A 12,186-nucleotide genomic window follows, 5' to 3' on the forward strand; every position below is an offset into this window, starting at 1 on the left:
AATTATTCATCCATCTTATTTTTCAAAAACTACACATTTTATGCTATGTGGAATTGTAAGTGCTGTGCCAGAAATCTGTACTCAGAGATTATGTTAGAGATGAAAAGTGTTCTCTAGAAGGGAAGAAGAGTAGTAAACAATGGCAAATTTCCATTTTTAATGATGGTTTACAAGCACTGCAACATAATTATAAGAGATGCCTATTTGGAAGGTTAATKGCAGAATGACACAGACATCTTTCCAATTGTGTGGTGCAATTCTCTCTTCACCATTGCAAGCAGTGATTCAGCTCTGATAGTGATAAAGAGGGCAGTAGAGAGGAGAGTACATAGCCTGGCCAAGCACACAGTCTTTCTGGAGGGTGTCGTGTTTATTTCTCAGTAATACTTGTAGAATAAGCTTACATTGGTGCATAAGTCTAATTTTCATATCTGGCCACAAATTCTTCCTATATTTAAGAAATGAGGCAATATTTAAGAAATGAGGCATTTGTAGACACGTACTATACATCTATTCCCACAGAGTTTTCAGCAAAACAAATCTGTGAGTACTGGATAGAATTGACATGCTTAAGGATTGCATTGCATTGCATTTGAGATCAGATGCAAATAGGCTTTTTCTCTAAACTCCTCCCTTTTAAATGTCTGTTGCTAAAAACCATTTGATGGGCTTTTTTGAAGGGCATTAGCCAGTAAGGGCTAATATCCTGCAATTGGTAGCAAATTTGTTGAACATTTTCAGCATTGCCCGTRGAAACCTCAGATTCACAGATTCAAGGGAATTCAGGATTCAAAGGAACTCAGATTCAAAGTAAGAGTTTCTATGCATGTCAGATTGTCCGTGATATGAGCTGTSACACGCACAAACATTTACACACAGGAACATTTGCATACAGAACTGCCAACAAGCAAGCGCAGCTGAACGCTGTCCTCTGCAGAGCAGCACAAGGCAGAACCATGGGGCAGAAGCAAGAGGTGCTGCTCCTGACTTGGGTGTCTCAAGGCAAGGAGGCAGTGAAGACACCAGGGAAGGAGATGCTGCTTCCTGACATCATTCTGCAGAGTCTAGTGAGGAATAGTGCTGGCTGCTGCTGAAGGCAGTGCTATGTTGCTGCTCTAAGTGCTGTGATTGTCTGATAAAATGTGCTTGTATTTGTCCAGGTTGTACAGATGTAAAAATGTGCTAAGTGTGCCTGTCCTTGCACTGTTGAACTCAATTGGTAGTGCTGCCTTTACTGCTGCAAATAGTTCCTTTTTAGATAGCCCCAGACATCAACAACAGGGCCCATACAGAGCRAGCCTGGCATACAAGGTAGCTATTTAGCAAAACCTTTCATTTTGCTCAATTGCAAACTCAGTACCACAAGCTGAAGATGGTAGACAGTAAAGGATGTGGTGGATTGGAACTGATTGCCATAAACTTTGCATCTAGTCYACAAATGTATCTTCCGTATTTGTGGGTATATTACCTCATGGAGATGAAAACTTTCTTGAGTGTAAATACACTTTTACAAGGCCACACAGGAAAGTATCCCTCATACAGAGGCCATAATATAGTCTCTGCATGTTTCCATTTTTGTTTTACAAAAACATGTCCTTGACTTGTGTCTGCTCGCTCACTTTCAGTCTAAGTGAATTCTAAGTTTAATTAAAGCCTGGTTTGTTTTAATCCTGCTACAGACTAAGTGTGGTTGCCAGACAGTTAGCACTGGCAGAATGATCTCTTTCCATGGATGAGTACTAAGAAGACAGTAGGGCCGATCCCGTCCCTACTGTGCATTCCTCTGTGACAAAAGGCATGCAAAAGCAAGYGCTGCCTTCTGCTCTTTTTACTCCTTCTTCTGTTCTGTAAGTGATGCAAAACATCATGGTTGATTTTTACCATGCAGGCCAAATAGAAAACATAGCTAAGGATGAAAGTGTGTCAGTGCCATTTGAAAGCCTAATGGAAACACTCGCACCTAAAAATATAAGGCTCTTGAGTCAGTCTCATCAGCCTSGTTTTGCCCCATTGACTGTTCAGGGCACATATTTGAGGGCAGTGCAGTCAGCTTATGCAAGGTGTCTATTCCCTCAGTTGACAGTATAGAAAACAACAGGTCTTTGTAAGGGAAAGACATGGCAAGATACTAACTTGGAGTCTGGACATCGAGCTTGGAAATGAGGGTGGAATACTAGGATTCTTCTTCCTGCTTAAAGGGATGTTACATTTCCTAAATGTATGGACTCTTGCCTGTCTGCGTACCCAGACATTGAGGTATGAAATAAATTTCCTATGGAAAGTTTGGAAAAGTCAGTATTGCCTAATTGAAAACCAGTTCAACTGATGACACAAGGCAGATAGGTTGTTATGATTTAATTTTCTCAGATCATTGTTTGTTGTGTGATTGTGTCCATGTGTTATACAGCTTTTCTTCCTACACTATTATTTACTTTTTGACACAGGCTAAAATGAGGAAGCAATTAGTCTGACTGGCAGAAGCTGCAAGCTCTACAATTCAGWTCTGTGCCATGCTTAGGATGTGTTTATTTATTCTTTGAATTTTGAAAGTATAATTATATTACTGAGTATATAAAAGAACTCAAGTATGCATTCATTATTTCACAGTAATTTCAGCAGAGTGGAGAACCTTACCTACTTTATTTAAGCTTTAGGACTTACAGTGAAACCTAATATAACCAACTTCCACAGTGTAGAAGGTAGTGATTGCTCTACAATAATATTTCCTTTTGTCTGGCTTTTATGATAGCTACAGGCCATTAAAAAAATCATGGTTCAGCCCTGCCTACGTATGCAATATTATTGCCTTCATTCTCCTTCCTCATCTTAGCAAAAACTTTACTAAAATTGGTTTTTTTTTTTTTCTGTTTTGTGTTTAAAGCAAAAACTCTAAAGAGATGTATAACACAGTACACAGAGTAGATTCACCAGAACATGTCTTCTGGTTGGACTACATGGAGATGAGTTGGTCCATGATTCACTTAGCAGGAGAAATAAATTCCCAGAATAAAAAAGACTCACATCAGATGCACTTACATTCTTACATGTTTGGGATGCTTCAAGACATGAAAGGTGCCAAACACACTTGCATCAGTGCCCGGGATAGTTTTCTAATCAGAACATTGTTTATTTTGTTTTACAGATTTTGGCCATCGTATCCATTCTGTTCATCGTACTGTCCACTATCGCTTTGTCTCTTAACACACTGCCAGAGCTGCAAGAAATAGATGAATTTGGGCAGCCAAATGACAACCCTCAGCTAGCACACGTTGAAGCTGTGTGCATTGCTTGGTTTACCATGGAGTACCTTTTGCGGTTTCTATCCTCACCAAATAAGTGGAAGTTCTTCAAAGGCCCATTAAATGTTATTGATTTACTGGCGATTTTGCCRTACTACGTCACTATTTTCCTCACAGAGTCCAATAAAAGTGTACTGCAGTTCCAAAATGTCAGGCGTGTGGTTCAGATATTTCGCATTATGAGGATACTGAGGATTCTTAAACTCGCCAGACATTCAACGGGCCTTCAGTCTTTAGGCTTTACTCTCAGACGGAGCTACAATGAATTGGGCTTGTTGATATTATTTTTAGCCATGGGAATAATGATATTTTCGAGTCTTGTATTCTTTGCTGAAAAGGATGAGGATGCTACAAAATTTACCAGTATCCCTGCGTCGTTTTGGTGGGCAACGATCACTATGACTACAGTAGGATATGGTGACATTTATCCTAAGACGCTATTAGGTAAAATAGTTGGAGGACTATGCTGTATTGCTGGAGTGCTGGTCATAGCTCTGCCCATACCCATTATTGTGAATAATTTCTCAGAGTTTTACAAGGAGCAGAAACGACAGGAGAAAGCAATTAAAAGGAGAGAAGCGCTAGAGCGAGCTAAAAGAAATGGCAGTATTGTCTCCATGAACCTGAAAGATGCCTTTGCTCGCAGCATGGAAATGATTGATGTAGCAGTAGATTCAGGTAAGCCTGAAGAAGCAGACAATCCAAAGGAGACACCTGATGACAGCCACCTGTCCCCAAGCCGGTGGAAATGGGCCAGGAGGACAATGTCTGAAACAAGCTCGAACAAGTCTTATGAGAACAAATACCAAGAAGTTAGTCAGCAAGACTCTCACGAGCAGCTGAACAACGCCGCAGCATCCTCCAGCCCGCAACACCTGAGCGCCCAAAAGCTGGAGATGTTATATAATGAAATTACTAAAACTCAGTCGCAGCCTAATCTGAATGCTGGTTACCAAGACCAGTCAGCAAAACCACCTGGGTATGAAGAGGAAATAGAAATGGAAGAAGTTGCAGGTCAGAGAGACCAACTGCCAGCTGGACCTACCGACATAGTGACAGACATGAGAAGCACATCTAGTATTGATAGTTTTGCCAGCTGTGCCACTGACTTCACAGAAACAGAGAGGTCTCCACTTTCTCTGTTCCCTGGCTCTCATCACTTGCAAATGAGGTCTCCATCGGATTCCGTTAACCTAGAAGACAACCAAAGAGTAAAAAGTTCTCAGTTTATACCATTCCCAAAAGATAGGATGCTTTCTCCAACTGATATCACCTTTGACTATAATCCAATTGGCAGAGCTGTAATCAGCGATGGCAGCGGATCCCAAAGTGTTTTGCACGGCCACTTGCATTTCGACACTGCCACGGAGAGCCCCAAAAGTTCTCTGAAAGGCAGCAACCCATTAAAATCCAGGTCCCTCAAAGTGAATTTTAAAGACAACAGAGGTGGTGCTCCGCAAACCCCACCGAGCACCGCGCGGCCGCTGCCGGTGACGGCAGGAGCAGACTTCACCCAGGCCACCCCGCAGCACATCAGCACCATTCTGCTAGAAGAAAATTCCCCCCAAGGCGAACGGCCTTTGCTTGGTGCCGACGCAGCCGTGCTCTACCAGGGACCTTCCAAGAAATCATCCCCGCTGCTTCCCAAACAAAAGGTTTTCACTTTCCCTTCGAAAGAGAGAAGGAGCTTCACCGAAATGGACACTGGGGAAGAAGAAGAGTTTATGGAGTTACGTGGTATAAGGCRTGAAAAGCAGCAGGATATCAAGACAAATTGCTGTGGAGATCAACACASCGATGGCAGCCATTTAACAGGGGAGCCCCAGGTCAGCTCCTCCTCTCCCAAAAGCATGAGCCACAACTGTACTCAAGACATTTACCATGCTGTGGGCGAGGGAAAGAAAGACAGTAACCAAGAAGGTTGCAAAATGGAAAACCATTTGTTTGCCCCAGAAATTCATTCAAATCCAGGAGAAACTGGTTACTGTCYGACACGTGAAACTAGCATGTGACTAGTTCAAAAAGCAATAAAAATACTTTTTTTTAAGCCACAGTTAGCAATGCCTATGAACTAAAATGTGGGAAGCCTCAAAAAAAAAAGTGCATAAAATATTATTTTTGCATGGCATGAAGAGTTTTAGTTTAAATACTGTTTAATTTAAAGAGACTGCTTTTTGTAACAAATTTTCAAAAAAAAAAGAAAAAAATGATTCAAGAACAGTGAATAAAATAAAGAGAGCTCTATTAGGAGCCTGTGTTCTGCAACATCTGACATTTTTGATCCTTTCACTTATGRTTGTAGACAGATTTTGAACTCTTTTAACTTTTTCTTTTGTTTTCCTGGTTACAATTTTAGAATTTGCACATGAAAGGATGAAATGTCAATGCATGCATTCATAACAACGTGAAACAAGGTGCTTTGWGCTTGCAAAATGCATATATTTGTAAATAGTTTGGGGTTGGGGGGAAAGCTACYGCTAACAAGGATTTATGGAAAAAAMGTTTCCTGGGACACAGGTAATTCCTTCACAGCGCGCTGCCTGGAGGTTTTGTACAGACTTATGTTGCAAAATTGCAACTTCTACTTAAAGCATCTCACATATCTTGCTTTCTGTTAAAAAGCTCATGGGTATATCTGTTAATTAAGGGACTACAGTACTTAAATTTATCTGTGCTGTAAATCATAGTAGGATTTTTTTTTTTTTTTTTTGCATAACTTTACTTATTGCATTTGTCAGTTTAATTAATGATCCCGCGAGGAAAAACAAAGATTTAATGACCAGAACTTGAAGGATTTGATATTTTTATAGAATGCTGCCAACATTTCATAATAAGAAAAAATCTTGCATTTTAAAATACATAAAAATCAGACTTATTTCTGTGGCCATAAAGAGTGCCAAATGGCTATATAGATATGTTTTAAAGTTCTCTCTCTTTAACTTGATATTAAAAGAAATATTCCCCATATTCTTTTTTTCTTATGACTTAACAATATTTGCTTCTACATGACCTTGTGGGTTCTTGATAACATTTCTTCCCCCCTCTCTAGGMGTATATGTCAATAATGGCAGTGTTGCTTTAGCCATTATGGTGTAAGGACATGAAAGGGGTGAGCTTTGCAGGGAGAGGTAATACCTTTTATTATCACAACTGATATAGTTGGGAAAAAACAGACAGTCCTTCAGACACATACTGAGACTTGCCCCAGGTCTCCCGTGCCCAGAAGCTTCTCTGTGTTTTTCAAATCAAAGATTTGGACTGGTAGAAGATACTCTCCAATTCTCCATCAGTTCTATGGAAGAAAGCTGTTGCACCAAAGCTTTCAGTGCAAAGTACCCATCTGACCACTACTATACACAATATTATATAAACACAAAGCTATGAAGTTTTTACTCAGCACCAATAGCTTCCTATGCTATAATATAAAAACTCCTATGCTGTTTTTTTTTTTTAAATTTCTTGACTCGTAAAAGATTTATCCAATTCATTTTCCCAGTCACAGACAAAAGTATGCACCTACATGAGCATGACTCGTAAAACAGCCCTTCTTTTAGAAAAACAGATTTTTTATGTATTTTTACTGTCCTCTGGTTCCTGTCAAAATAGGGTATTCCCTTGTAACAGATGTGAGGGCTGAGGGCCACAGAAAGGCTGATGAGGTGTTCAGAAATTCTAAGATCAGTTCCCCCGGCTCCACAGGCTCCCGGCCTCACGGTTCCCTATGCACAAAACGAAGGAAATGCTCCTTCCAGGTGAGAACTGTAATAAGCAATGTCGAGCCTGTGACACAGCAATAACGGCAGCCTTAGAAACACTTTAGACCAACACAAGGTTTATAACACCAGGTCTCTGCTCGCCACAGTGGACCTATGCTAATTTACACTTACGTGTTATTTTCTGTCACTGGAATGAGTAAAAAATCAGGAGCTTTGAACGTAGAAGAACGGGTTTTTTATAGCAACATAGACATCTGCTTGAAAAGTGCAGGGCTAATTCCACAGACATTGCTCAAGTTGGCCCATAGAAAAGAAGCAAGTAGGAAAAGCCCCAAAAAGTGGATTCCAGTGGTTGGACCAAATCATGAGCACAACAAAATCCCTCAAAAAAAAATTTTTTTTTATTTTCATAGGGAAGGTTTTTATTACAAAATGACACTTAGATGCCTCTCTTTAGTCATCTCACAAATTGGAAGTATAAGGTTATTTCTTCAGATGTCTGGTCATTAATTCTCTAAATAAATAAATAAATTGTCTTTAGTTGCAGTTTACTGCAACATGTTACTACCTACAACTTTATCTTTGACATTCTGTTTAACATTTTGCAACCATGTTACGTTTCACTGTTCCAAAATTAGTTCTCTATTTTCTAGTCATTATCTTCTATATTGATTTTTACTTTTTCTTGCTAGATATTTTCAGTGATTCTAACTAAATGCCAGTGAATTTTTATATGCCTAAAGTGTTGGTCTGTATTTTCTATGTGCAGTTTTATGAAATCACATGAGCATATTTGATCTGCGTTTAGGTCCTAGTGAACTAATGAAGACCAAATAAAGCCCAAGTGGAACGTGATCCTATATTCTGGATCCCTAGAAAACTCCCATTGAGGATAATTGTGTTGTCCTGGCAATGCTGAGGTTTTTATCCTCTTCCTGCTATGTGCTTAGCTGACCCCTGCACTTTCCAGAAGCTTTCTCAGATCTGTGGCACTTTGTGGAAAGGCAGAGGCCCAGCCATAGGGAACTCACTCCCGGAGCAGAGATTTGGTTCTTGAAGCCCTCAAGCTACATCTGTGCTTCTGGCAAACCTGATTCTGCCCCATTTAAACCACTGGAAATTCAGTAGTGGTAAAATCAAAGCCTCAGTCCTTGTGCAGACAAATTCCTCAGATGGGAGTTTGCCAGAAATTGCTACTGAATTAAAGGTAAATGAGGACAGCAAGACTTTCTTCCAGTAAAGCCAATTGGAGCTTTAACTATCTTAGTCAGGTAAGTGAAGACCAAACCCTTATTGACTGCCCTATTTTAAGTGATTTCTGAGATGCATAGATACTCTGAAATGGGACAAGCAAAAAAAAAAAAAAAAAAAAAATCTTTATTAATACATGTTGTAATTTTAGAAATCTTGGAAGCAGAAACATCAAGCTTTAGAAGTGATTTTGTTATAATTTTATTGCTTTGTTTTTGACTATGCTGAATCATGGGTTTGGGTATTTGGTGCCTCTAGTCTTCACTCCTGATTCGCTCCTGAACATGTAGCTCATGCAAAATCCCTAATCAAACATTTACTTGAATAGAGGTGCAGGACTTTTACCCCTTCATCACATGTAAAAGAAGTGCAAACCAGAATAACTTTCTTCATCATATATTTGAATTGTAATGTAGTAAATCATGCAAAACTAATCAAAATATTTTTCTCTTTTTCTAAAATCTCTAAGCCATCTCAGACTTCATCCAACCACGGCAGTAAGCAGAGACTTTTTTTAGGTTCAGGAACCAGTCTCCAAATGTTCTGGAATTTCAAAACAACTTAGGGAGTCTTAAGATGAAGTTACTCCCCTGTGTACCTGAGAGGAGTCTGACTCTTTGTATCACTGGAAAATGCAGATTGTTCAGGGAGAAAACTTTGAAATTAAACAATCTATTTTTTATATTTTATACTAACTGCAGAATCCTGAATCAAAGTTTCAGTCAGTTTTCAGTGATGAAACCAAATGTTCACATTTAAACAATTTTCACGTGGTAATCAGGAGAATTTTTGAATACTCACATTAATCCAAATAGAGGGTGGGGGGAATAATGTATCGCACAAACTGCAAAGTACATACAGGAAAGCTGTTTACAGGGGAATCATATAATGTAAAGAATGTAACATGGAATAGGAAGTCATTGCACTACAGAATTTATATAAAATACACTTTTTAAAATAAAAACACAAAATGCCTTTTAATGCTTCATTGTCTACAACATAGGAGCCTCTGTGCGAATGCAGCAATCTCATGCACTGTGTCCTCACTTCAAAACTGGTTCCAAACTTCAAACATTAATGCTAGCAAAGAGGTGATATCTGATCCAATACTAGAGCAACTGAGTGGAAGAACTGTTTCTTTTTAATGCAGTATTATGTAACCAAAAGCACAGATAGAAAATGGTATTTTTGCCCATAACAAACATGGATCAAAATGACAATTGGTTTCTTGAGACTCTTCCTAGTAGATAACATCTGACATCATATATTTATTCCTTGCTTACTCCTGTAAGTGCAAAACGATGACTTGTTTTAAAAGCAGACCTCCTCCTATACATGCAGCTGAAGGTTGCTTATATTTCTTTAGATAAGCCTGAAGCAAGGCTTACCTTCCAACTGGACTCAGAATTGTACGGTGAAAGAATAGAGAAATCTGCTATAGCTAGAAATGAACTAAATTGGCCATGAGAAATTCTTGAAGAATTCCTAAGAAAATGCCATGAACTATGGACAGTAGAGAGCCAAGTCTCTTGATCACTAGGTTTCTTTTCCCTTTATTTATTTAATTAACTCCTTCAACTCCTTTCCTTTTAAACAGCAGTTTGATACAAAGGCCCGTTGGCTTTTTTGGTTGGTTGGTTGGTTGGTAGGGTTTTCTTTTTCGTTTGGTTTGGGTGTTTTTCAGTGCTTTTGCAACTACAGCCAGTTGGAGTTTATCCTGGTAAAAATGTAAAAGGCTGAGCAGGCTTTTTGCCCTTTCATGTAATTTTTGGATCATTCAGATAGAAAATAAAGTGTATTATTTCTATCAGTGGAAGATAATTGAAGGTAAAAAATTCAAGAAACATTTTTTTTTTAGTAGTAGCCAGCACAGATTCATCAGGAAATACAAATAGAGCAGAGAGAGAAGAAAGGCAGAAAAAACCAAGTAAACAAGGCCCTATATATGATATATAAACTACAGATGTAGTAAAGCATGTATAATATAGCCCTTGTTCACACTTAATGAGGCAAAAATACCAGTTGCCAATATTTAATTCCTGCCCTACTGCGTCTGCTTTCTCCAAAGATCCAACAGGTCTCCAAAGATCCTCGTGAGCATCTGATCTGTAAGCATTCCTTGGAATACTTTTCTGCAAAGCCAAGTATCGTTTGCCTTCCTCATTGCTGCAGCCATATCCCACCTCACAAGGTCACAAGTTTTCTGGTTTTGAAGTGCTGTGCCTCTGTCGTCCTGTAAGATGTTTCAGTGCTTTTGGTCAGTGTTTTCACAGGACAAGGAGTTTCCTTGTTTTACTTCTCTAGTAATTGCAAGGTGAGGAACTGCTCTTTGATGCTGACATTTTGGCTCTAAGTTTTGCTCAGATAGCATCTCCCAGTGGAAGTTCAGAATATGAAACATTTATGCCTGTTCTTGAAGCCCTTAAGCAGAAAGCCAGTGAAAATCCTGCCTGCGTAAAACTGAAGGATGGAGCAATACATTATAGCTTTAGGCAAAAAGAACAGTTTCTAACATATGTTGCAAAATGAAAATAACAAAAAAAAAAAGTAGTTGGGGACAATCATGGGCACTTCTGCTCGGAAGCAGAGTTCTAGATTTATACCTCTAAATTTACAAAGAGTTATGCAGAGTTTAGCTATGTAATTCTTTGATAAATGGTAGCCATGCTGATAAACTGAAACATAGGGGGGATTAGTGTACAAAAAAAAAATGAGAGTTGACTACATAGCCTATTACTTTAAGATTACTGTAAATATCAACTGAAAATATATACTAATTCATAAGTTATTACTGTGTTAGTTTCATAGGTACAGTAGCATGACTATTCTGAGTTCTGTTGAGTTTAATGAACTTTACTTTGTATTCCTCTGTGAATGCTCTGAATGCTGCAAGAAAAAAAAAGCACAATGGTATTTTTTCAAGTTCTCTTGATGCGGTAGCAGTGTCTTCACTATCGTTCAATTCTACAAAATTCGCAGCATTTCATCAAAAAATGCTATGTTAACAACATATCTTCCTTTAAAAGAACTGTCACTAGGAGGTACGAGCATATGTGATAAGTCTTGTCTAATGTCATTCATCTGCCTTTACAAAATGCCCCAGACCTTTTATGGGAGACTTTGCTGCTTTTGCTTCATTCATTGTTTGTGTTTGGGGATGGGGTAGGGAAATAGAGGGCATTTTGCAATGGTAATTGCATCAAACATGCTTTGTTTCATTATTATTGTATCTGTTAGAAACATTTTGATTTAATTTCTTTCCGTAGATAAGACTGTTTGACAATAGCTTTTTCAGCTAACCATCTTATCCCATTAGAATAATAACTTCTCACATTTAATGGTATTTGTATCAATGTCTCCATATCAGCTGCATTTTAACTTCATTAAAAAAAGGAAATGTGATTATTATTTTTCATTATATTAGATTTTACTGATCAACTAAATATTTCTGCACCAATCAACATATTAATATGCATGTTGTAGTCTGTACAATTGTTCGACATCAAAATACCTGTTTAATTTATGTCAAATGTCTGTAAAATAAATGCATTGTTCTCCATTTCAGTCTGATAGAATAAGCAGGATAGTAAATAAATGTGTAAATGAATCATCTGTGTCTCATTTCAGTTCTCTGCATGAAACCACTTTACATTGAACATTGCATATATACCAAAATGATGATCCATAGTGTCTTTAGACTTCATTATTTGACAATATTATACAAGGCTCTCAGGCAGACAGTGTGTAAAGAAATAACGTATATGGCTATGCAAATAAAGTCAGAAYCCATTATTTTTCTAAAAATTAAATACAGTGCTTCCACGCCTTTTGTCCTCCGTGTGTAACTTCTACTTGCACTGTCATACGTACAAGACCTCAAATCACTTTACAAGGCTGTGTAAATACGACTGCTGGTGGGA

The 12,186-nt window shown here is 38.4% G+C and overlaps 1 protein-coding gene across 1 annotated transcript in view; it reads left to right on the forward strand.

The window, feature by feature from the left end:
* KCNB2 (potassium voltage-gated channel subfamily B member 2) overlaps positions 1 to 5,997 on the forward strand; it is a 161,024-nt gene extending 155,027 nt beyond the window's left edge. The window contains exon 3 of the mRNA XM_026033862.1: positions 3,143 to 5,997. Within this exon, the coding sequence (XP_025889647.1) occupies positions 3,143 to 5,311 (2,169 nt within the window). The 3' untranslated portion in view covers positions 5,312 to 5,997. The remainder of the gene's footprint in view (positions 1 to 3,142) is intronic.
* Positions 5,998 to 12,186: the final 6,189 nt, after the last annotated feature.

The sequence above is a fragment of the Nothoprocta perdicaria genome, unplaced genomic scaffold (genome assembly GCF_003342845.1).
Source record: "Nothoprocta perdicaria isolate Ctin4 unplaced genomic scaffold, notPer1 scaffold_134, whole genome shotgun sequence".
Lineage (NCBI taxonomy): Eukaryota > Metazoa > Chordata > Aves > Tinamiformes > Tinamidae > Nothoprocta > Nothoprocta perdicaria.